The 27461-nt window shown below is 36.2% G+C and overlaps 1 protein-coding gene across 5 annotated transcripts in view; it reads left to right on the forward strand.

Annotated features, from left to right (window-relative positions):
• Positions 1-27461, forward strand: part of CRB1 (crumbs family member 1, photoreceptor morphogenesis associated) — a 243070-nt gene that overhangs the window by 121607 nt on the left and 94002 nt on the right. For 3 of the 5 annotated variants that reach the window (XM_011951615.1, XM_011951613.1, XM_011951614.1), the window contains 3 exons: positions 7095-7676; positions 23195-23390; positions 26287-26426. In XM_011951615.1, the coding sequence (XP_011807005.1) occupies positions 7232-7676; positions 23195-23390; positions 26287-26426 (781 nt within the window). In that variant the 5' untranslated portion in view covers positions 7095-7231. Of the gene's footprint in view, positions 1-7090; positions 7677-23194; positions 23391-26286; positions 26427-27461 lie in introns of those variants that run through there. The other 2 variants (XM_011951617.1, XM_011951616.1) reach the window with 2 other exon arrangements.

Below are 27461 nucleotides of genomic sequence, written 5' to 3' on the forward strand. Positions count from 1 at the left end.
ATGACATCGTAGTTGTTGCGCTCATTGCCATGGGGCTTTTAGCTGAATAAAAAGAAAATAAAAAATATGTTCATGATGACTTCCAAGTTATCCAGTAACCACAGTAACCTGGGTTTTCCCCAAATTTGATCCACAACTTCAAGTCACCTGACAGAAACAAATCGTTCTCTCTTTGTTCAAGCATAGTGAGCCATAGAGTGAGTGAAACAAATTTCCCTGGGATAAAACCAATGAATCAGAAAAGCATGCAATCATCATATATTTATTTTACTATTAGAAGGTGGTATTCAAAATGTTATCAAAACCAAATACATACCTCATGCATACAGGCATACTGAAAAGCATATGTTATAGTTCCTGAACTTAAGGAGTTTGTTTGCTAATTGTAAGGACAAGTCTTCATATATGGCATGAAGAACACTTTAGGATGCATATAGATAAGTATTAAATTGTGTCTTAACAATGATAAATTCTGTTGCTGCTCAGGCCAGGAGGTCAAGGAGCATGTAAAAATATGAAGAGGATTAATGGGAAAAGCATGCCTTGCATTGGACTGCTAACAATTTCAATATATATCACAGTTAAACTCTCAGAAAGTATTTCGAGATATTTTTATTCATGGCTACTATGAGAAGAATGTCATAAAGAAGATAATTTAAATTCTGGAGGAATAATATCTTACTCATAACCACACGTTATTTTTCTAGACTTTAGTTCTCTACAAAAATGTGAGAAAACTGTTGAGCGCTGCACTATCCAATACAGTAGCCGTTAATCACATAAGGCTTCTGAGCACTTGAAAAGTGACTAGAGTTAAGTGTGCTATAAGTGTAAAATACACAGAGTATTTCAAAGGCTTAATGTTAAAAAGTGTAAATATTTCATCAATAATTTTTACACCGGCCAGGTATGGTGGCTCACGCCTGTAATCCTAGCACGTTGCAAGGCTGAGGCAGACAGATCACTTGAAGCCAGGAGTTCAAGACAAGCCCCATCTCTACTAAAAATAGAAAAAATTAGCTGGGCAGGGTGGCACATCTCTGGAATTCCAGCTACTTGGGAGGCTGAGGCATGAGAATACCTTGAACCCAGGAGGCAGAGGGTTGCAGTGAGCCGAGATCGCCGCCACTACACTCCAGCCTGGGTGACAGAGTGAGACTCTGTCTCAAATAATAATAATAATACTTTTTATACAAATTACATATTGAAATATAATGCTTTATACATATTTGGTTAAATATTTAAAATTAATTTACCTGTTTGTTTTTCGTTGTTAACGTGGCTGCAGAAGACTTAACATTCCATATGTAGCTCACATTATACTTCCATTAGACAGCACTGGTATAGATGCTTGCTATTTAAGTATAGTATGTGGACCAACAGCATCAGTATTACTTAGGAGCTTATCAGAAATGCCAAGTCTGAGGCCCCACTCCTCCTGAATCTGCAAGGTTAACAAGATCCTCAGCAGTTCATATGAACATTCATGTTTAGAAAATGCCAATCTAGATAATGTTTTAGATGTTTCTTTTTATGACTCTTTCTTTTCATTTGGATTTTATTCACATAAATGTATTCAACTCTGGGCATCCTGACCTAGCACATATTAGATGCACAACCTTGGGGAAGTTATTTGACATTCCTGAAACTCAATTTCATATTTATAAAATGGATGTAATACCTCCAATCCCATAATTTTTCTATAGGGATTAAATGAAACACAAGAGTTATGAAAGGAACCAATAAATTGGAGATATTTTTATAATATCAAAAATAACATTGAAAACTTAGATTATTCTAATTATTTTCATTCTTATATTGAGTGCCAATACTATTTTGATGTACAATGGAATGAACTAGGGTTCGAAGGGCTGTTTTCATTTATTTTACAAATGTCACTTTTTTTTAACATTGTATATAATAAAACTTAGCACACTGATAAGTCTCTAGTAGAGATATGAAAACTTTTGGATCTGCTTTTAGAACGAAAGTGTTGTGTAGCTAAATTTTCCTGCACTATCATTGTACAATTCACATTGAAATTATATCTGTTGATCGTTGATCAGTTCTTCAAAACATGGCTTTATGGAGCGGGAAAAAACTTTTTCCTCTTTGTTCAGAACATTTTTAGCTTTACTGTGAGAATTTCAATTTGCTACAGGCAAAGAAACTAGTAAAATATAAGTCTATTCCACAGTAAAAGGGGTCATTCAAAAGCCCGTCGTTATTAAAATATACATAGATTATGATAAGGTCAGTGATTTCAGGCCTGATTAGCTTTAAATAAATGTAATCTCAAAGGAACATAATTAGATTCTCATTAAAATTTTTCATGATTGACAGTAAAAATGACCTTCACAACTTACATCATTTAGTCATGTTCTAAGGATGACAAAGGACAGGGCATCTTCTATGAGGTAAATGTGTATGATTGCAGCCTGAGGAACGTGCATTTGGTCCCTTACCCTACCTAACCCTAACGCCCAAGACCTGATCCAAGCCAGACCCTGTGCTTAGGTGTGTAGACTGTGTAAAGGAGGACCCAGAAGCTCTGATTCTCATGGGGATGCTTTGAGAGAAAAAGAAACCTTTGAACCGGCAAGACCGGATTTCATCTGTGATGATGCTAATGATCAGAAATCATATATAAAAGCAAATAGCAATGTGCCTATCAGATACAGGGGATTTAAAATATGTTAATGGAAAACTTTCTCACTGAGGCCACTGGCCTTCTAAAGAGGAGCTAATAGTAGAATAGGGATATTGAGATACAGGTGATGCCAATGAATTTTGGCCAAAACCAATCTTCTCACCTGGAGGAAAAAAGTCATGTTTCAAGGAGTTTGCATGAGTATTAATTGTGGTTGATGATGATGGAAACCTGCCCAGATTATTAGGTATGATTCTCAGAGAACGTGTGCTGGTGATAAACTTGCATTTCTTAGAACTCCCAAAACTCTTTTTCCAATATGATATAGTTTCATTTTCTTGAATTTATTCATTCATTAAATATGCATTTACTAAGCACCAACTATGTACATGGTACTCTGCTAGTCAATAGACAAGTAACAAGATAAATGTACTTTGGACCCTGCATTGAAAGAAAAAGCAAAGAGTGTTTTTTAAAAAACTACTTTATGCTTGATTCTTACAAGGAACTTTATGTATGTTATCTCTTTTATTCCTAATAGTAATAAAAACAACAATGATGATTGATAATGCTGACTCTGTGCCAAGCCCTGTTAGGCATTTTATGATCATTAATTTAACCCTTTATAACAACTCTATGAGATAGGTGCCATTTTTACAAAAATGGAAACTGAGGCACAGGGATATTATCTTGATAAAACTCATAGACTTAGTACGTGACAGAGCCAGGATTTAAACCCAGGCACCAAACTTCATGTGCTTATCCACTATATATATGGCTCCACATCATTTTCTTTAGTAATCAGGACACTGAGGCTCAGTGACAATGTTTTTTCTTAAAGTCACAGGGATGGTAAATACTAGAATCAAAATTTAAATCTCTGTCTACCATAAAAATGTCCTCTTCTGACTATATTAAATTGGCCTCAATTTAGTATTTAAGACCACATATACCATAGGAATACAAAGGAAAAATGGTCTTAAAGGAGCCCATCTACTTCTTATTTTAACTGCTCCATGTGGATTCTATCACACTGTACATCAAAGTAAGTGATTTAACTGATGATTTGTTCTGCTTGATTTTATCAAAAGAGGTCAAAGTAAGAATTTCACAGCAAGGCTTAAATGAGAATTCAGGTTTCCTTGCTCACTCATTCATTATTCAACACATTTCTATTGACTGTCTTACCATGTGCAAGCCATTTTGGCTATGTGCTGATTAAAGATATGCCCCTCCTGCACCGCCTCCCTCCACACGCCAATCCTGGAACTAAATTTCATTCTCTGCAGAAAGCCAGGCTAAAGAGAATTCAGCAAACCACTTTATTCTCATAAATTATCATTCTTAGACCTGGAAATTTTGACAGTTCTATCTCCAATAGCATTGTTTATACCTCCTATTTCATTCTGATTACATTTCATTAGCAAAGCATAGCAAATATTTATTAAATCGTCAGTCTTCTAGGTGAAACAATATAAGACACCATTCATTCGGTTTTTTGGAAATATCAAATTTCATGTTCACAGTTCCTCTATTCTGCTCTGATTATTTAGGTAAACATAGGCTAAATATAGATAACTATAGAATTAAAATGTAAAAACTGTGCCTTCACATGTTTAGAAAATTACTCCATTTTTTTCAAGTAATGCCAACCATGTATATTGAAAAAAACATTACTCCATACCACAGGTGACATATTCTCTTCCTATCCCTAGCAGCAACTTCCACAAGTCCCTGTCTGTCTCAACAGTTTGAGGAAAAAAATACCAGAAATATACATGTTCCAAAACAATGAACAAATTCCCAAATAACTTCATATATATTAGCGAGGATACGTTGAGGAGTGTTTATCTAGCTAAATACGAGGCATATTAAAAATTGCTATTTTAACCCAGATATGAGCAATAATAGGAGTTCTATCTATGCCTCCTTCCTTTCCTTCTGCTGACAAAGGATACATTTAATTCTTGATATTAATATCGTTAAAATGAGATCTAGAGACAGATATAATTAGAGAGCTAGGAAGAGAAATAAGTTAGTAAATCTTAAGAAAAGACTGAGCATACTGATGATAAGAGGATATTTAAATAGAATTTTGAAAAAGATCAAGGATCAATAATCATACATTTAAATATATATATGTGCGCATATACATATACATAGTTTTACATAAAGAAACCATTAAGGTAAGAAAGATGGCTTTGACAGTTAATACTCAAGAAATGTATGCTGAGCACTTGTTATAAATAAATAGATATGGAGCACAATGCAAAGATACAGCAGATCCTCTGAACAACTAAGTCGTAATCACAACTCTAATTTCATAGCTAACATTTTGCTGAGCCAAGCATTTAAATGGTACTCGAAATTTATAGAGGCCGGGGACTGTGGCTCAAGCCTGTAATCCTAGCACTTTGGGAGGCCTGGGTGGCTGAGGCGGGCAGATTGCCTGAGCTCAGGAGTTCGAGACCACCCTGGGGGCAACATGGTGAAATCCCCATCTCTACTAAAATACAGAAAATTAACTGGGCATGGTGGTGGGCTCCTGTCATTCCAGCTACTTGGGAGGCTGAGGCAGGAGAATCACTTGAGCCTGGGAGATGGAGGTTGCAGTGAGCTGAGATCATGCCACTGTACTCCAGCCTGGGTGACAGAGCAAGACTCTGTCTCAAAATAATAATAATAATAAATAATTTAAAAATGTATAATCAGATGTTAAAGATTTTCTTGCAAAAAACAAGGGAGTTGGGGAAAAGAACCTTTTTAACTCAATTTCATGATTATCTTTGTCTGATCCCGACCATTCCCAGGTAATTTACAGGAAGGACATAGTTGGCGTCTTGAATTAGTCCATTGTTAGGCTTTCTATGTAAGGGTACTCGTGTTTTTTTTTGTTTGTTTGTTTGTTTTGTTTAATTTTCTTTCTTAAAATAAAATTCCTTCAGTGAAAATAGTGACTTGTACCTTTTTAATTATTTTTATTGCTATGTTTTGCACTTGTTCAGTAAATTTTCTATCAAGAACTCAAAACTATTTCTCAACATCTTATAAAAGTAAGAGCTAGCATTTATCAAACACTTACGATGTGTCTGCAAAGCATTTAAATTTAGTGACTTAATTCTTACAAAAAAAAAAAAAAGAAACCAAGGCTAGGAGAGGCAGAGCAGGCCTGATACCCATCTGTTGCCCCTTTCCACTGCGTTATCCTGACTCACTGGTAAATCTCCTATGATTGCTAAATAGAAAAGTCAATGAAAAGATTGATAATAAAATCCACTGAATACAACTTTCAGATCCTTGATTGATGATTTTAAATTAGAGAATTACCTGTTTCATAGAAAAGTGCAGTAGAACTATCAAGGACAAAGGAACAAATATTACTTAAAATAGAGAAATTAACATGCTCTTCCCTGAAAGTCTTGCACCTTGCACTGTTTCATTGTTCTAAATAAACATACTCGGCCTCATAATGAAACTAAATTACCAATGTGGCTGTTTTCCAAGTCAATTTAATTATTAGAAAATACATACACACAGATGCATACACACACACACACACACACACACAAGAAATATATTTACTATTATTTGAGTCTTCATCTTCTTTAAAACTGGCCAAACTTCTTTTTACTTCTCAGCAGACAAAAAAACCTTATTTTAGCCCTAGAAATACTTAATACAAATATAGAAATAATTGCTTATAGTAACTGTATAAAATATTTTCTTTTCTCTTATGCAGAGGTTTTCAAATTGCTGGTCTCAAACCCCAGCTCCTTGGAGGTGTCTCTAGGGGAGGCAGGAGACTGGTCTGACTGGGCTGCAAGGGACCTTCCCCTGCTTCTTCTGAGCAGATCTACTTTCCAATTGTGTGCATTTGAAATTTTCCTCATGACATTTTCCTTGAAGGAGTTCTGTTGCTCTTAAAAAGAAAAAAGAAAGGAAAAGAGGGAAAACAAAAAGTCTGAAACTCACTGTGGTAGAATTTCTTGTAATAGCCAGTAGATGGCAAACTTTACTGCAAGGAAACAATTTTGCAGCCTATATAATTTGGTCTGAAAATAGCAATTAAACTCTACATCCAGTAAAATTTACTATCCTGTGTATAAGTCTTCTGTTAAAGCAGGAAACAAAATTCTCTATGGTAATTTCTCTGGGAACAAAATTTCAATTATAATTAAAATAATCCTATAATTTTTTCTGTGTCCATTTAAGTCTTGCTCTGAAGGTATTATCACTATGAAAATTATTGCATTGCTCACTGGAAGTACATACAATGTGCTAGGTATAATAATGAATATGACATAGTTTTTTCATTAGGATGCAGCCAACTATGTATTTTATTAATGAGTTTGGTTGAGGCAGCACAAAGGTCACAAAGAAAGATTTTTAATTTTGTCCTCAATTATTTATAAATTTAATCTTGTTATTTTTTATTTCCTTGCAGATTCCTTTTGCAATAAAAACAACACCAGGTGCCTCTCAAATTCTTGCCAAAACAATTCTACATGCAAAGGTTTTTCAAAAGACAATGACTGTTCTTGTTCAGGCACAGCCAATAATGTGGACAAAGACTGTGACAACATGAAAGACCCTTGCTTCTCCAATCCCTGTCAAGGAAGTGCCACTTGTGTGAACACCCCAGGAGAAAGGAGCTTTCTGTGCAAATGTCCTCCTGGGTACAGTGGGACAACATGTGAAACTACCATTGGTTCCTGTGGCAAGGACTCCTGCCAACATGGAGGTATTTGCCATCAGGACCCTATTTATCCTGTCTGCATCTGCCCTGCTGGATATACTGGAAGATTCTGTGAGATAGATCACGATGAGTGTGCTTCCAGCCCTTGCCAAAATGGGGCCATGTGCCAGGATGGAATTGATGGCTACTCCTGCTTCTGTGTCCCAGGATATCAAGGCAGACACTGCGACTTGGAAGTGGATGAATGTGCTTCAGATCCCTGCAAGAATGAGGCTACATGTCTCAATGAAATAGGAAGATATACTTGTATCTGTCCCCGTGATTATTCTGGTAAGTGTGATCATATCTGAATCGCAGATGGTGTAATTAGCTCTCTCTAAGTGGCAGAAGCAGAGGTGACATTTTATTTTTCATACAATTATTTATGAAAACGGCCAAGTTCTTGACAGGAATCAATCACTAGATAGAAACTTCCCAAACTATTGAAAACTCACTGAATGCACTGAATTCTAAGTGGTTGCCTGCTGTCACTGTTGCTGTTTTAAATGGAGCTCTACATGATTTAAAACTGAGATTCTGTCTAGAATGAGTGGGCTCCAGGAGAAGCTCCAGGAAACCTGAACTGCCAGTTCCTTTCATTCAGTGCATGTTCCTTTCATTCCAGTTCAAGCCTGCTTTCTAATCCCCAAAGCCTGGCACTGCAACCTTCTGGGAATGCAGTCTGGAAGTTGAAGGGTTTCTAGTGCTGACTTGAGTATGATCAACAGATCAGTGATAGCAAAGCTGATGGAGCATGGTATATCAGATAAACCATAATCTTTATTAAGGAAAAAAGCCTGTTCTTGTTTTATGTCTTAGAGCAAACAATTCTACCTCATATTTATCTATTCTTTACAATGTTTCTGTTGATAGAATTTTATTTTAATAATAGAGTGACAAGTTGACAACTCATCATTACCACGTTACATGCTACTCAGCCTCTTCACACTCAGTATTTATCCTCCCTATCCTTTTGAGTCACTGTTACTGTTTTAGGTCAGTTCTTCACGATGGCCACATTTCTTGCTTTGCTTTACTCTTTCACTTTTCCATTTACTTGTAAGGGGGTAACTTGCCTAGTCTATGCTTTCTCACATGCATTCATTCTAACTTCTGCTCACCACTTTCTTACAGTTCCTGACTCAGATCTCTAAGACACCGCTCACATTTTAATACCGTGTTTTCCCTTAGCACTTGCCATTTTTGTACCTTCCTGAAAGCCTTCCTGAGGCTTTCAGCTTTTTAACTTGCCTTCTTCTCCCAATACTTTCACACTTAGTTCTTTATTTTGTCAATCTTTTCCCAAGTGTTAAGCAATATAGCTATTTGGAAAATATTTCTCTTCAAAATTTGCACCAGAACCCTCCAGCATCATTTTGCTTTTAAACGTTTTAAAACTATATATTTTATAAAATAGACTTATTCCTAGTTGCTCTAAAATGAAATTTTTCCCTCTCCCTCCTCCCTTACATACAACCAATCTTCAGAATCTGCTTTGACACTAAGGTATGTTCCAAATTGAGCTCATCCATTCTTTTCCTTGGTCTAGGTTCATCTCAACTCTTGTGTGTACCACTACACAACCTCCCAGATGTTCTACTTATAGCTTCTACCTTCTTGAAGTTGTTCTGAACACTGCCTTTGAAATAACTTCTCTGAAATAGACCTATGCCGCAGTTCTGAAGAGCCTTGAGAACTTCACACTACACAGAGAATGATTTTAGCCTTTACCTGAAAGCCCTTCACAATTTGGGCCCATGACAGCGGCCATGTCTTCATACATTCCACCAAAGCCTTCTACTTCCTCTAATAAATCTTCTTCATTTCTTATACAAGTCATTTCCTTCCCCCTAGAATGTCCTTTCCCACTTCACAATGTCTACTCTGAAGTTCTGCTATACTTTTTAAGACCTTGTTCAAATATCACCTAACACAAGGAGAGTTTCCAGGTTCCTTTCCGGCTAGAATAATAGTTTCACACTGCTGCAGTAATTATATTCATTATGTCTCTACTAGCTGACACCTGTATTAAAGAATCCCCCATAATTCTTTCCTATTTTACAGATATCTATGTTTTTGCCCCCCGCCCCACCATGTTAGTTTCTAAAGGACAGAGTATTGTTTTATATTTATTCTTTAATTCATCAATACTTTATAAGTTTCTATTAGATGTCAGTTAGTGGATTAAGAAGAGGGCCCTCTGCTGGGTGCGGTGGCTCACGCCTGTAATCCCAGCACTTTGGGAGGCTGAGGCTGGTGGATCACGAGATCAGGAGATCGAGACAGTCCTGGCTAACATGGTGAAATCCCATCTCTACTAAATATACAAAAAATTAGCCAGGTGTGGTGGCGGGCGCCTGTAGTCCCAGCTACTTGGGAGGCTGAGGCAGGAGAATGGTGTGAACCCAGAAGGCAGAGCTTGCAGTGAGCCGAGATCCTGCCACTGCACTCCAGCCTGGGCGACAGAGGCAGACTCCGTCTCAGAAAAAAAAAAAAAAAAAAAGAAGAAGAAGGTAAACCCTCTTCCTCCAAAAGCCTGGCTCAGTATTTGTGAGTAATGGTTGCTTAATCAACTGTTACTAAATTGTTCTAAGTTTTAAAATTCTTCCATATATTTCTGGGCACCCTTCCCCATCCTGAAACTCAGGTAAATGAATATTAAATGAGAATTCATTTTCTGTATTGCTTTATGTATACTCTATGATGCTAGAATGCTTATGTCAAATGGAAAATTATTTTATCAAGTGACTTAATTATCAATACTATGCTAAAAGTTATAGGAAATATTTTAAAAGCTTATAAAACTATAGTTGTATGAAAAGCTCCTTGTTTCTTTGCCATACTGAGGTGTCTCTTTTCTTTGGTGAGAGTTATGGCAGCTGAATTTCAATTTTTTAAAAATTTTTGAATAAAAATAAGAAATTTTGTGGGGCTGGCTTGGAATTGCTTTGTTTATAATGGTCACATTTAAAAAATCAATACAGTTCATTAAGATAGTGTCTTCCATTCTCTGCTTCTATCTCAATATTGTGAATGGTGATTAAAAGGAATAGATATAAATCAAATTAATGTTTCATTCACTTAAACTATAGTATTGTGTAACAGTCTTATATTTATAAAAAGCACAGCTTGAAAAACTATATTTTACAATTTGTGTTTATAAATATCTTAATTAAATTGGATTTTATTGAATCCTTTCAGTGGTCTAAATTTAGGCATAAAAGATGGAAAGGGTGGCCAGGTGTGGTGGCTTATGCCTGTAATCCCAGCACTTTCGGAGGCTGAGGAGGGTAGATCATGAGGTCAGGAGATGTATACCATCCTGGCCAACATGGTGAAACCACATCTCTACTAAAAATACAAAAATTAGCTGGACGTAGTGGCGCGAGCCTGTAGTCCCAGCTACGTGGGAGGCTGAGGCAGGAGAATCGCTTGAACTGGGGAGGCAGAGGTTGCAGTGAGCCGAGATTTTGCCATTGCACTCCAGCCTGAATGACGGGGTGAGACCCCATCTCTAAAACAAAACAAAACAAATAGAAAGGGTATATTCTAATGTGAAATGTGTGAAATGTAGTAAAATTCCATCATAAACCACTTAACTTTACAGTTATTCATTTACAGTGAATTCATTTATACTGTGGGTTGTATCACATCCCTGCAGGGTCCAATGGGAATGAGTCCCCTTTTCTCACTCAAACACTTAGGTTCACAATGAGGATGCTTTCCTTGTCAATCCCTGATACAATAGTGTTGTTCCCTATTTGACTATATTCTTCACTTGTTTTCTATGAAATCAGCTACGTTATTATTTCAGCTTTTCAAGTGACATATATAAAACTTTCTTGCAAACAGAATTTAAACGAGAGACTCATAAGGCAGATAAAAATTGGGTCTATTATTAGCTGGTTAGGCTTGTTCGGGTAAAAAAAAAAATGCAGTAATAGGCTTGCTCGCCACACTCCTACACAAGTAGAATGGCCTGTATTCTGGTAGCTTCTGGTAGTAGTTCTGGTAGTTCTGGTAGTAGTCAGTGTTTCTCAGCCCTGACTACCCATTAGCAAATTACCCAGGGAGATCTGAAACAGAGGTGTGCGTACTCCACTTTCAGAGGGTCAAATTTAATTGATGAGTCTAATGTATAGCTAGGGCTGGCTGCCAAATATTAAGTTCATGTGAACTTTATTTGGAAACTTTTCTTGCAGTATACCATAATTTAGACACACAGGGAGGTGTGTTTATTTCACTGCTATCCCGTGACCACCAGTGTTTGTGGCAGCTCAGGCCAACTAATGAGAACCCCAAAGAAGGTCTGTAGAACCAAGGGAAAAGCCAAAGTTGAGAAGGAAAGAAAAAAGACTACCAGCAATCAGCATGGATGCGCTGGAGTGCTCTGCCTCCACTTAGACGTCCTGATGAATCCTGGAAACTGTATTACAATGACCTAGCTGCTGTGCACTACATCCAAATTTAGAGTGATCATAAAGAACTCCTCTTACAGAAAAAAACCTGTGTTCCTCTGAGCAGCAAAGTAAGAAAAGGTAATAAATTGTAAAAGGCAGAGAGGTAGAAGGGGAAAAAGAGCTGTAGCACATAGAGAGGGTTCACACTGCGTGAATTCTCCTCTGTGCACTCCATTATGCTTCATGGGCAGTGATTCATGAACTACAGAAATGGGCTCAGAGAGAGCCACTGAAGAGGCTGGTGAGAATCTGCTGTGCATAAGCAAAAACTCCGATTGAAGCTGAAAGTAAGTGGATGCAAACTTTTTTAATGAAAAGAATATTAACTCTAAGCATGTGACTACTTTTAGTTCAAGTTTATGCAATGAATCATGTCATAATTGAGGCCTTCTTTAAAACTAGCCAGATTGATTAACGTACATTTTTCTCATTCAGATGCCTGCAGTATGAGAAAAATAGGGCTGTAAGAGGGCAGAGAAAGGTCAGTTCAATGTATGTTGAAGCAAATCAATGTAGAAAAATATCTTACTTCCTCTACTATAAAATAGATCTTTGGTATAAAAATAATCTTTTGGGAAGTAAGGAAATGCCCTATATTTAATGTACTTTTCAATTATATGATGAATTTTCTTGCAGAAATAAAAATTTACAAAAATTCATTATATAGTCAAGGAAGTGTATTTGTACTTACAGAGCAGTTAGAAGACTAGTTAGTTCATGGAGGCTCATTAGGAGGCCATTGTGATAACCCAGGTACATGATTTTAGGACCTGGCCTGGGAGAGTGGCCATGGGCATGAAAGGAAAGTGAAGGTATAATGTCTCTAGAAACAAGACTCACTTAACATTTATCAAGGTCAGAGTATTTTCAAACTTATTTTATTCAAGGAAAACTTGAAATCTCTAATACGAAAACAAATGCATTAAAAGTTTAACTGACATTGTCAACTTAATAAGCTTACAATGTAGATCAGTGGGTCTCAAGTGTTGGCCTGCATCAGACTCACCTATACAGCTTATCTTTAAAATACAGTTTTCAATTCAACAGATCTGAGATGGGGGTCCAAGAATATGCATCTAAAACAAGTTCCCATGTGATGCCGATGCTGTTAGTTTGGGGACTACACTTTGAGAACCACTGACATAGACAGTTATGTGGATTTCCGTGTGACATCCTTGACTATTATTTCACAAAGTCCATGAGGCAAGGAAACACAAATCAATAAAGGCAGGGTTTTATATAAAGCACTTAAAGCACTTATTGCTAGTAACAGTTCTATGTACTTGATGATATGATTTGAGTGATTGCCTCCTCCAAAACTCATGTGTTGGAGACGTAATCACCAATGCAATAGTATTGGGAGGTGGGAACTAAGAGGAGGTATTTAGGCCATGAGGATGGAGCCTTCAGGAATGAATTAATGCCATAATAAAAAGGGCTTTTGGGAGTGGGTTCACCCCCTTCCACTCTTCTGCCATGTGAGGAACAATGTTCCTATCTCTGGAAGATGCAGCCTTCAAGGCACCATCTTGGATGTGGGACTTTACCAGACACCAAACCTACTGGCACCTTGCTCTTGAATTTTTAAACATCCAGAGATGTGAGAAATAAATTTCTGTTCTTCATAAATTACCCAATCCTATATATTCTGTTATAGCAACACCAGATGGACTATAAGACACATGATACAGATTTTTAAAATATTTGTTGAATTCATTAGGTCATTACTTTATTCAACACATATATATTGAGTACCTCAATGAATTGGGCATTGTTCTATGTTCTGAAAATGAAAGAGTAAAGAGAAGTGATGACATAGTCTCTTACATTCTGGAAGGAAGAGATAGATGTCTATAAAGTAAGTAATCGATATAGTGTATGTAGTAGGTTAGAGGGTAATAACTGCATGGAGAAAAGTAAAACAAAATGATAGTATTAGGGATTAACTTTAGGTAGAATGATCAAGAAAGTCTTCACTGAGAAGGTGACATGTGAATAAAGCTCTAAAGAGGAGAGGATGGGAACCAAGGAAATGTCTTGTGGAATAGCATTCCAGGCAGAGGAACAGCAGATGCAAAGGCCCTGAGGTGAAGAGTCCTTGCAATGTTTGAGGAGCAGCAATAAAGTTAGTGTGACTGGAGTGAAGGACGAAGGAGGAGATAGGTCAGAGCGATAATGAGTTCAGACTGTTTGGGACCTTGTAGGCCATTTTAAGGACTTTGGCTTTTACTCTAAGTGAGATGGGAGGTTATTAGAGAGTTCTGAGCAGAGAACTGGAATGATTTGACTTACATTTTAACAAGGTCACTCTGATCATTATGTTGAAGATACACTGAAGGGGGCGATATGGGGGAATTCAAGTGTCTAAGGGAGGTTAATCCTTTAGAAAATCCACTCCTTGGGGGAGGGAAGAGTGAAAGAGACCTATCAAGTTTTTAATTTATTTTTGTTTTATTTATTTATTTATTATTTTTGAGATGGAGTCTCTCTGTGTTGCTCAGGCTGGAGTGCAGTGGCGCAATCTCGGCTCACTGCAACCTCCTCCTCCCTGGTTCAAGCAATTCTCCAGCCTCAGCCTCCTTAGCAGCTGGGACTACAGGAGCGTGCCACCACGCCCGGCTAATTCTTTGTATTTTTAGTAGAGATGGCATTTCACGGTGTTAGCCAGGGTAGCCTGGATCTCCTGAGCCTGTGGTCCGCTGCCTCGGCCTCCCAAAGTGGTAGGATTATAGGCTTGAGCCATGCGCCCGGCCCCTATCAAGTTTTAACAGTAACTTTCTCCCCTCCCTGTTCCACCCTTAAAATTTAAGAAGGAAATTAACAAAGAAGGATCATGGATCATGCCAACAAAATGAAAGCATGTCTTTCTCTCTCTGTCCTCTATTGCCCTCTGATGGCAATGTCTAGATTATTCAGAACAAATCTGTCCTTTAAAATATTCTAGCAAGAATGCAGTCTTTCTTAGTAGCTTCTATCAACCATATTGCCATGCAGTGTCTTTCATGTGCACGACTTAAATGTATTTTGCCTCCCTGGATTACATGATGGTTACTCGTTTAAAGTGTCCTATCAGCACTTCTTTTACTTTTAATAATATTTCACGTTCCTCTTGGGCCTTCTCGAATGGTCCTCATCCATGCTGAGGCATAAGTCTAAGAGGTATGATGTAACTAACTGACATTGCCATTACAGTGGCACATATCAAAGACAAAATTTGATTTTCAGTCATTGTGGAGATTTGAATCTGGGCTTGGTGTTCTATCTTTTCTAAATACATTTTGATCAACTAAATCACTTTGAAGGCATCTATGGCAAATAATATAGATAATTTAATGGCCATGGGAAATAATTTGAGGAAAATAAAATATATGTTATTAAATATAAGGTTATTTCATGAGAAATAATGTTACTATTATATCAAAGAAAAATGGTTGTTTTTAATATGCTCTTAATTATGAAATTGATAATGTTTTATGGTGTCTTATAAAGAAATTAAACACTCGTTCAGGCTTTTGCTCAGAACTACAGTCATTTAAAGTAGTTTTTAATGAAGAAATGAAGTTTCCAGGTTTTGACAAATGTTTGTTGAATGAGTGCACAAAATTACAAATATTCACTCAGCAAATATTTATATTTACAATGCACTGGGCATTATGCTGGACTTTGGAGACATAAAAGTGACTAAGATAAAATTTATTCCTGACAAAATGCTCACAGATTATTCTAGGATCAGAAATGTAAACAACAATTACCATCTGTGTATAAACATCATGCTGAGGAAGCACAAAGACAGAAGCTGGTAATGTTAGTTGGAGTCAGGAAATGTTCCTAGAAAAAAAATGGCCTATGAATAGAGCAAAAATGCATCCCTTTCAGAATGTAAAACTGAAACTTGTATCCTCAGACTACATTTGCTATTATTATTTGAATAATAATATGTTGAATATCAAGGGACAAGGACTGCAGAGATATTTTGGAAAGGGGTTGCTATGATCTGAAAAGTTTGGTCTTTCCAAAATGTATATGTTGAAATGCTGTCCAAGGCAATAGTATGAAAAGGTGAGGTTTTGGGAGATAATTAGGTCATAGCGGGGAAGCTCTCATAAATAGGCTATGTGCCCTTATAAAAGAGGCCCAAGAGAGATCCTTCACCCCTTCTACCACGCGAGGACATAGAAAGAAGTTATCGTCTATGAGTCAGAAAGACAGCTTTCTCTCTGACATACGACTGCTATTTCTCCTAGTGCCTACCTAGTTATCAGCAGGGTGTGTGCAGGTCCGAATGCAAAGAGGATGAGCTGAAAAATATATAGTAATATAAAGAACGGATGTGGTGGAAAGACGAATTTGGAAGCAGAAGACAGGGATTCCAAGCTCAGCCTAGATGTTCTCTAGTGGTTTGGTACTGATAAATAACAATTATTATGAGCTTCCATTTCCTCGTTCAAACATTGGCATGGTAATACAACCTAACTCTTAGGGTCATGGTGAGAATGAAATGGATTTAGCAAAAGTTTTTCCATAAACTATTTAGGCTCTGAGAGTTAATTACCAATATTTCTGTCTCTTAAAACGTTGCTACTGATGAATACCTATGGTATCTAAACAATGTTTGCCTTTGTTTTTTACAGCTATCATTTTCTTATACTTGAATTGCTTTCAAGTAATCTTATACTTGATTACTTAAAAGTATTATGTTTTTAATATTGTTAGAACCCAACTCGGGGATAGATTAACTGAAGGTCAAAATCTCTCTGCCACCCTTATAAATTTAAAGTGTAATATTTTAATATGCCTAGGCAAGAATTCAACTTCTAAAATGACCATATCATAAAATAAAGAACTAAGAAGTTATTACTATTTTAACAATTTTATATATTTAGGAATAATAATTATCCTAATGAAGAGAAACATAAGAAAGTAATTTGCTGTGATTAAAATATTATAATTACGGAAGTATGAAAATATATAATATTTAATATTGATGTATTTAACATAAAATGAAAATATTATAATTTTTCTATAATCTTTCAAAAAATTTATAAAATTAAAGCATCAACCATTCATAAAAGTAGTGTATTTTTCAAACGTACCATCTTGGAGACTCTGAAATGGGTTACTCCAACTTTTTAAATTTGATATATATTTGATATATATTTTGTTACTTTCATAATTCTTTTAAAAAATGTGTGTGTGTATATATATGTATAAAATATAGAAAGTGTATGGGGAAGTCATTCCTATTAACTTGGGAAAATAATATTTTACTATCTTATGGTAAATTTTATGACATTTATGATGGAAGTAAAGTGGGAGAACTGGCATACAGATGCATTTAGAGAAAAATGGCTGGAGAATAGGAATGACAATGAGGTCACAGAATAGAAGAAACTGTTCTCCAAACAGACAACTGTAATCATTAGATACAACGAAGTAGGAGAATTTCCTCCCAGTGCTCCACTCCTAGGGCTGATGAAGAGAAGACATTCTTTCTTTCTCTTCCTAGAATTAGTTTCAGCCTCCATGATATTCTGGGAAGCTGGTTTTGAAACAGTGTCAAGAACATTCTGAAACTTTCACTGATGGTAAAAGGGTACCAAAGAGGACACAGTATGACAAGGATTAAGAAAACCTGAAAAAAAAAGTATGTTTAATATGGAAACCACAGGTTTTTCCAATTTTGTCTAGCAGTAAAGCAGAACTTGTAGAAACAAAAAGGATTATAATAGTCATAATAACAAAATAATACAATATAATAAAATAGTTAAATAAAATAATGACAAAGTATTAATAACATTTATTAAGACAAATTTTCTATATCACAAGATTTAATACATCCTCAGTCTTACTTACATTTCAGATATCATTAAAAACAAAAAAAAAAATTTGGCTAAGTTATAACATGAGGCTAAGACACTGCTGATTGTAAAGTGCATCTCGGTTCTAAAGATGTTAAAAATGTGAGGGAGAGAAAAAGGAGTCTTAGAATTGACAAAATTCGGCAGTCCTTCAGAGATAGAATCCTGGGCTTGTAAAATCTGCTTTAAGTGAGTGATTCAGAAAGCGAATTTTGTTATTTTTGGTGTCCTTAGGAAAGGTGTGTCTAAATTCACAAGCCAGAAATCTCATTGGCTAAAACTCCAAAGATGTTCCCACTGAAAATAATAATTATCTACCTTTAATTTCTTCTAACATCTTGCTAAACATTGTTATGTTTATTTAATGTTACTAATCAGAGCAGGAAGTTATCCAGCCTCTCCCTATTACTTTAGGATGTTAAACAGATTATGACTATAATATCTAGGAGGAGAACTTACTGTAAATCTATCATGGTAATGAAAACCGAATGCTACAGTTCCACATTGCTCTGATACTTGTGTCACCGACTTGCACTGATAATTGTTGTACTTGATATAGATAAAAAGCCCCAAAATAGCATACATAATTCTTATTCAAAAGGAAAATATGGTGCATAGAGGTCTGTTAGGCATCAAATACATTGAATGGAATCTGAAATTTAAGATGATAGTCTGAAGCCAGACTACAATTATTTCCAAAGCGTGAACTCTGCAGATAATGAGAAAGGCATTCAGAATGGCTTATCAACGCCTTGCTGTGTACATGGTGTGCTCCCTGCCCACTGTAAAGAATGATGAGGACAGCGTCAGAGTCAAGACCTGTTCCATCCTGATAAAATATAATGTGCATTATCTTGTGGCACAGAATGTTAACAAGGATCTCTGAATGCCAAAAGATGCCAATTGGAGTGCAAAGTCTCTAAATACTAATCAGAAGTTTGGGGCATAATCATTCTGAAACCATAATATGTTTTAAACATTTGCCAAAGACACAAATTTGACTTTTGGGCTTTTGATTTATGGCCCAGGCTTGTAGAAGCACTGAGAAGCTCTGTTTCGGCATACAGTTTGCCTTCCTGTAGAGGTGGATGATTATTCCATAGCTGTGACTTGATTACTCATGCATTCAACATTTATTGAGCATTTTTTATATTCAAGAATATGTGCTAAATGCCACAGATATTGGTGTTAAAGGTCAAAGACCCTGACCTCAAGGAGCTCACAATTTTGTAGATAAAATAGAAAAATAAGCAATTGAGGACAATATATATAGACATTTATATTAAGGGGAATTTTGAGAGCACAGTGGAGCAGCATTAGAGGCAAATATAAGTAAGTATAGTTTCCAGAATCATGGGATACACGAACTAGATATTTGGGAAGTAATTGGAGCTACCCTGGGGAAGGAGGGAGTGAGGAGTGGGGCTTACAATTAAGGAAAACACCTATATGCAGCCTAGAGTCTTGAAATACAGTGGAGCTGTGAGGACACTGCTGTGGGTGGCACCAGTAGAATCTACATCTTTTAGAAGCTTCTACTGCATTACAAGGCAATTGTGCTTTACTTCAGAGACAGGCAGATAGAGAGGGGATGATGTAAAAAATTTAAGCAGACAATGGTACAATCATACTTGTACTTTAGAGTGATCACATTTCTATAGAAATGGAGAGAGTGATTACGAAAAGAGAAGTCAGTAGTAATAAGAGCAGATGAGACATGATGAGGATTGAATTAAGGCCACAGCCATAAGGATGGCACCTTAGATCCATTTCTAAGAGAGAAATGATGAGATTTGATGACTAATTAAGATATGGGGAATAGTGGCAAATAAGATGGTGATTCCTTGAACTATGGCTTGGGTGACCTGGATGATAATACCATTCACTGAGAGGAGAGTTTTGGCAGGGATGGGGGTGGAGCAGATCAGCACGAGTTGGGAGAGGAAGGTTATCATTATTTGGAATTGGGGAATGATGACTGTATTAGTCCATTTTTCACTCTGCTAATCAAGACATACCCGAGACTGGGTGATTTATACAGGAAAATGGTTTAGTTAACTCACAGTTCCACATGGCTGGGAAAGTCTCAAAATCATGGCAGGAGGTAAGTAGGAGCAAGTCCTGTCTTACATGGATGGCAGCAGGCAAAGAGAGAGCTTGTGTAGGGCAACTCCCCCTTACAAAACCATCAGATCTTGTGAGATTTATTCACTATCACAAGAACAGCAAAGGAAAGACCCGCCCCCATGATTCAATTACCTCCCACTGGGTCCCTCCCATAATACCTGGGAATTCAATATGAGATTTGGGTGGGGACACAGCCAACATATCAATGCCTGTGAGATAACTGAAGAAGACATTCTACAGACAGTATCAGAAGGATGATCTGGGCCGGACACAGTGGCTCACGCCTGTAATCCCAGCACTTTGGGAGGCTGAGGCAGGTGGATCACTTGAGGTCAGGAGTTTGAGACCAGCCTGACCAACATGGTGAAACCCCGTCTCTACTAAAAATACAAAATTAGCTGAGCATGGTGGCATGTGCCTGTAGTCCCAGTTACTTGGAAGGCTAAGGCATGAGAACTGCTTGAACCTGGGAGGCAGAGGTTGCAGTGAACCAAGATAGCACCACTGGTGACAAAGTGAGACAAGTGAGACTCCATCTCAGAAAAAAAAGAAAAAAAAACAAAAAAAAAGAAGGGTGATCTGGTCTGGAGGTACAGATTGCTAATGTATACCTACATTCGCTTATGTGAAATGTCACAGGGCAAAATCTTTCTGACTTCTGTTAGAGTGATCACCTGTTTCTCTACCTATAGTCTCTTCTCAACTACAAATAGATAAACCAAACATTTTTATCTTTCCCAATGCACCTTTAATCCCATGGCTTTTGCTGAAACTTGGCATTTATTCTACTAAACCACTTTCCACACAATCCTCTTTAAAGAGTTCTTATCTCCATGATTCTCAAGGACAAGAAGGAAGGCTGGCTTTCTTGCTGAAACCACTGTTCCTATGAGTCCACTGGTGGGACAGTTAACTTAAGTTTTAAAAGTATGCCTTCATTGGGTGGACAAGGGGGAAAAGGCATTGCAGACAGAGATCAGTGTGTACAAAAACTTGGAGTGGTAGAGGTATATGGTAGGTTTGAGGAAAAGCAAACAGTCTGGTATGACATGTGACTAGCATGTAGAGTGATGGCAGAATTTTAATATGAAAAAAACAAATATTAAAAAGGTTAAAATAACTTTTCACTTTACTCAAATGCAGTTAGAAGCCGTTATGGAATTGTATAGACCATGCTTTTGGAATTTCGTGAGCTTCTTATTCTCAATCACCTTCATCTTTATTCCACTGCAGTCATACATTGATCCAATTTCAAGTTAGACCCTAGCGTCATTCAAACCTGCTTTACAACCAAAATTATCACCACATCCTGAGGCTTCTCATTTCCTTGCTTCTATTGAACTTTTGGCAGGACCTCTGTCACCTGGTCTCTCCATGCCCATACGCTGTCACTCCTTCTCTATCTTGACATCTCCCCAACAATCACGGACTTCATGAGAAGCATCTCAGGGATGTGTCTGTCATTGCTCTCTAAACCTTCTAGTTTTTGACCTTCAACTTTCCAGTACTGGAAAGCCCCATTTTCTACCTTCTTCTCCTCTCACTGTAAGGCTATTAATCCACTTCAAATATTTATTACCTAATTTTAACTATATATTTACTATAGCTCTGTGGCTTTTTCTACTTTAATTGTTGATCTTTTTTAATGGTATTTGACATGCTGGCTGCTCCAAATTTTTCCAGTCTCTATAGTTTATACTCCCAGTAATGTCATTTATATTTATTCATAAGTGAATTTATGGTTATTCTAAAATCTCTTTTAGAGTTGTCCTTGCTTCCTGTCACTTTTCATACATTTTTTATTCCACCTACCCTGAAGAATTAAAGATGGAATGCAGGAAATGACAAACACGCTATAGTAATACCTACCACTGATGTAGCATTTACTGTATCCAGCCTCGTTGTTAGTAGTGACAGAGCAGAGCTCAGTCCTGGATGGTCTATCTAAAAAATTTATGTTCTTTCCACTTTTCCAGGACCTTAGTTATGCCAAGTAAATCAACCATGGACAATCTCATTCACAGATTGTGTAAGAAATAGCTAAGCCTTAAAGAGCAAGCCGTTTACATGAGAACAAGTCCTATTGCAAAAGTTTCCATTTCTATGGACATAAATTTAATGTTTAAGTTTTTTATTTTTGAAAAAACAATCACATTTAATATGCTGGCTTCTCTTTTAAGTTGGGTATTTGTTGAATCTCGTAACAGTTATAAATAATAGATGGTGTTAGAATATCCTGCTGCATTTTCTGTCAAGAAAAGTGGGTACAAATCAATCAAACTACTACTGACTTCTGAGTTATTTGAAAATCTTTTAATATCATTTTAATATATAATTTATTATTTGGGATTAGAAACACAGAAACAAAGCTGGGTAAGTATAGATATTCCTCCTTTTGTGTCTTTTAAAACCTGTATGCAAATGTGATTATTGTATATCAAATACTGTTTTGACGTTTAATAAAATAGTTTGTTATTTAAATACTACTACAACCTGTATAAATCATAAACTTATTTTGCTTAGCAAATAATACTTACCTACTAATTTTGGGAGGATAAGTACAGTTTGTTTTAATGTAACATTACCCTAAAATGAAGTGTTAACAGCTTCTAATGATGCCATTAATTATATTAAGTCAGCAATTTTTGTATTTAAAGGTAGTATTTTACAAAAAGAAAAATTAAGATAAAAATATCTATGCAAAATGAGCACTTAGATCAATAGTTGCACATTATATTAGTACAATAGTTTTTTTTTTGCCGAAAAAAGTGTTTTTTCTCTAGCAAATAGTATGTGTCAGGTACTGTTATAAGTACTTTTGAACACATTTAATTATACTAAGAGTCCTATGAGACAATTACCACTATTGTCTTTTTAACGTGAGGAAGCTGAAACATGGAAAGGCTGAGAAACTTGCCCAAGGTCATACAGCTAATAAGTGGCTGTGCCAGGATCCCGACCCAACTGTCTGGCTTTGGAGTCTGAGCTCTTACCCACTGTTCTCTCTGCTGCTTTACTAAATTAAGTGTTTAAAAATAATAGAAAAACATCGACCAGCCACTTTTAGGCTTCCAACAAAAGTGCAGTTAACAATAAACTTCGTTCTAAAAATAACTTACTTGTTTTCACGGACTAAACACCACAAGCTGTTGTATGCAATAATTCTTTGTAACAGCTTCTCTGCCTTGTGCAACTTCCCACAAGCACACCAAAAGTTAATATCAATTACAATTAAGGGGGAAAATTATTTTGGGTAACAGAACATTTGACAAGTGCTCTGGTAAACAAAGCATTGTCAAATTGCTGAATTATGAACACTTTGCTAAAACTTTTTCTGTTTTTTCTGTGCTGACTTTTTAAAAAGGTATAAACTGTGAATCGGAAATTGATGAATGTTGGTCCCAGCCTTGTTTAAATGGTGCAACTTGTCAGGATGCTCTGGGGGCCTATTTCTGCGACTGTGCCCCTGGATTCCTAGGGGATCATTGTGAACTCAACATTGATGAGTGTGCCAGTCAACCGTGTCTCCATGGAGGGCTGTGTGTGGATGGAGAAAACAGGTACATTTTCTCTGGCGTTGGGTGATTGGCTTAGAACTCCCTGACCAAGAACTTTTACCACTCTGGTGAATTTAGAGCTCTCACATTTTTGGCTTAAAATTTGGGGGGTAACTTTATACTTTAACTAATGAAAACATTCAGATTTCACTATAAAGGGTATTTTTGGAGACCGTCTGTCTCAAGAGGGAAGATTTTACAAGTAATTCTTGTAATAGTTTAGAACTGCTTATCCTATGGAAAATAGTCAATTTTTCAATTCCATGAAATAAACCTGTGGTAGATAGGAAAGGTATAAAAACAAAGCTATAGATTATTTTTTATATATATATAAAGTATCTGTTTGTCAAGGATATAAATCAGATGACAACAATAAATTCTTTAAAAATGTTATACAAACCATGACCATGTTGGAAAGGGCAGTGATATTTAATTACTTATATCTTGAATTAATTTCCATGTGTTCAGGGAATTGGGTGAATATTTTTGAAAAAGCATAATGGTGAGAAATAGCCATGTGATTCTGCTTCAAATTGAAGTCTATCATTGGCTTTCAGGCAAAATAGAACAGCAATAAATTACCTCTCAATATGATGAATATAATAAATGTGTGTAACAGTAATTGAGCTCATAAAACATTTTTAAAAGAACTTTCTAATACTTATTTAAGCCACAACACTGAAAAACTTTCTAATACTTGTTTAAGCCATGATATTGAGTTATCAAATGCATAACAATTTTTAAAAAGATTAGCACTTAAAATTATCTTGTTTGATCCTTCAACAGCTCAGTGGAAGGCAAGATGAGTATTAATGTTTCCATATTACAATAAGGAATCTAAAGTTAAGGGAAATGAGAGGACGCCCATAAGTTCACAGAATTAATTCTTTGCAAAAGGAGGACCAGAATCCAGTTTTTCTTTATTTAGTAAATAAGACATGATTTATCCCAAATCTAATTTCAAAGTGAGTCAGAGTTAAAAGAAGAGCAATAAAAGGCACATATGCTTCAAAAATTTGCAACAAAATAATCAAAATAATAGACTTTTTTTTTTTCTTGCTCTGTCACCCTGGCTGAAGTGCAGTGGTTTTGATATTGGTTCACTGCAACCTCTGCTTCCCGGTTCAAGCAATTCTCCTGCCTCAGCCTCCTGAGTAGCTGGTATTCCATATGCCCACCACCATGCCTGGCTAATTTTTGTATTTTTAGTAGAGATGGGGTTTCACCATGTTGGCGAGACTGGTCTCGAACTCCTGACCACAGGTGATCCACCCACCTCGGCCTCCCAAAGTGTTGGGATTACAGGCTTGAGTCACTGTGCCTGGCCCTCAAATTTTAAATAGAACAATGTGGTTGTATATTCTTTTTAAAATATAAAATATAACTTTTAATTACATTCTATGTCTTGTCTTTGACTTTTAGTTGTACCCCAATAATGCTCTAGGGGCGTAAATCTACATTCCTGGAGACAGGTAACTGGCCAACACGGAGACAGATAGGTCACAATGGAAGTTTCCACACAAGACCTCCAGAGGAAAAGGAGGCTCACCCCTCCCTACTCCACTGTTTCCAGAAAGCGTCAGGACAGAAATGACACAACGTTTTGATTCCGTTGGAAATGTAAACAAAACAAGGCTGAAACTTTGCTATCTTTTATTCTCCTCTCTTGAATATGCCATGAATAGTTTCCCTATTGTGCCATTATCTCTTATTGCCTAAATTTTGAGATGATAGTCATAAGATCGATCCAATACAACCTGACTTTGTTTTCCCACAAAAATTTAAAATGTTTGCTATGAGGTATATGGAGAAAAAAAAAAAAAGAACTTCTTGCAGACCAAAGGAATTATGCAAATGGAGCTTCTAATTCCATGAACTGAGGTCCATTAGTCAGCCAGCCAAGCCCTTTGACCACAGGGTTCTTGTCACTAATGTTTTACCTATACTAGATTTTTAGTAGGTATTTTTAATTGAACAAATGGAATAGTGAATAGATTTCAAACAACACATATGAAGATTATAGTCACTTATAATATTTGGTTGGTGATAAAAACACACACAGCCATAGTGAAGAGGACTCTACATGCCTTATAAATTCATAGATATTCTTTTCCCAAGACCCTCATTTTGCCTAAGCTGAGTGTGCAGATCCATTTTTTCCAATACTAAATCCTTGAGGAGACCCTCACCTAAATTAAAGTCTCCTCTTAATAAAATCAACAACTTTCTTCATTAGATGTGTATTTTGGGGCTATTTGATAATTCCAGTGAATCCATGAATAATTAGAAATAGTAAGGTTTAAATATTCTTGCAATCTAAAAATAAGAGAACATCATAAGTCACAATTCATTTAATGAAGGCTTTTCCTGAGTTTTTCATAATTTATGGTTTCATTTTTTCATATGAGACCTTATTAATGGGCTCTCTGTATAACAGAGTGCCATGATGGTATAAATCATTCTCTACCACCTTAAAACATGTTAACAATTTTATTAAGTGCTATTTAGTAGCAACATATTTAGTACCTTCAGATACATGGGATTCTTTATATTTAGTACCTTCAGATACATGTCTATTCTTTATACACATACTTAATTGTCACAATAACCTTGTAACATAGGTACTATATTCAGTTTATGAATGAGAAACTGAATAGTCATGATTTGCATGAAGCTGTACTTTTAAAAAATTAGCATGAAGCTAAATTGTTTAAAAGATAATAAGACATTAATAAGCAAATAATCATGCATTCGGTCCTGTATAGATAGTTCCCCAGAGTTTTTGAGGCAGTAAGACTATGCCATGGGTCTTGGGTTGATGGACAGATGAAGAAACAGTATAAAGATATCTGATCTCAATACGACCAAGAGTTGACATGAAAATTTCATTACTTTCCAGATATAGCTGTAACTGCACGGGTAGTGGATTCACAGGGACACACTGTGAGACCCTGATGCCTCTTTGTTGGTCAAAACCTTGTCATAATAATGCTACATGTGAGGACAGTGTTGACAATTACACTTGTCACTGCTGGCCTGGTAAGTGACAAAATACTTTCCACCAATTATTTTTCATTTGTTTAGAATAGAAACATATCGCTTATAGCAAATGAAACGAATAATTACTTTTGTTAAATGTTTTAAGTCAATTATTTCTTGTAGCTATTATTGTTTAATTTAGTTTTATTCTTCAGTGCTCAAACATATTTACCACTATACTAAATATTGTCTAAAGTAGGTTACCAAGCTGCCCAATGATCATAACCCTCTAGGGGAACAGAGGGGAAGAAAATCAATGGAAAGATGAAATTCAGCATGATCTTCACGGATGAAAATTCACTGGAAGATGCTTTTTTTCCAAGATGTTCTTTTATATGGCAGGAATATATAGAAACCAATGAAATAATGTTAAACTGTTAGAAACTTCTACTCTCTTAGGCATTTGTAATGTAACCAGTTATATTTGTTAATATAATAAAAAGTTAATTATCTATAAACCATAACTAAAGTTTACATATAGAGGATAATTAGGCTTGAGTGTAGAGGTGATAAAAGAATCAATAGAAAACGGTATGTAACATTTGTGTTACATTACAGGCCACAGGCAAATATTGATGCTTATTTTGGGAAACAAACTGCCTGATATACAGTTTTGCATTGCATAACAACATTTTGGTCAATGATGGACTGCATATACAACCATGGTCCTGTAAGATTACAATGGAGCTGAACAGTTCCTACTACCTAGTGATGTCATGGCTGTCGTAACATTGTGGCATCACTCACTATCCATGGGATTGTGGCGGTCCCTCAGGAAGTATTCCAAAAGAAGGCACTGTTATCATAGGAGATGACAGCTCTATGTATGTTATTGCTGCTGAAGATATTTCAGTGGGACAAGATGTGGAGGTGGAAGACAGTGATATTGATGATTCTGACTCCATGTAGGTCTAGACTATGGTGTGTATTTGGGTTTTAATTTTTAATAAAAAGTTTAAAAGCTTAAAAAAACTAAAAATAGAATAAAACATAGAATAAGAGTTCCTCTCAATCTTTAAGTTCCTCATCTGCAAA

Source organism: Colobus angolensis, unplaced genomic scaffold (assembly GCF_000951035.1).
Source record: "Colobus angolensis palliatus isolate OR3802 unplaced genomic scaffold, Cang.pa_1.0 Scaffold320, whole genome shotgun sequence".
NCBI classification, from domain to species: domain Eukaryota; kingdom Metazoa; phylum Chordata; class Mammalia; order Primates; family Cercopithecidae; genus Colobus; species Colobus angolensis.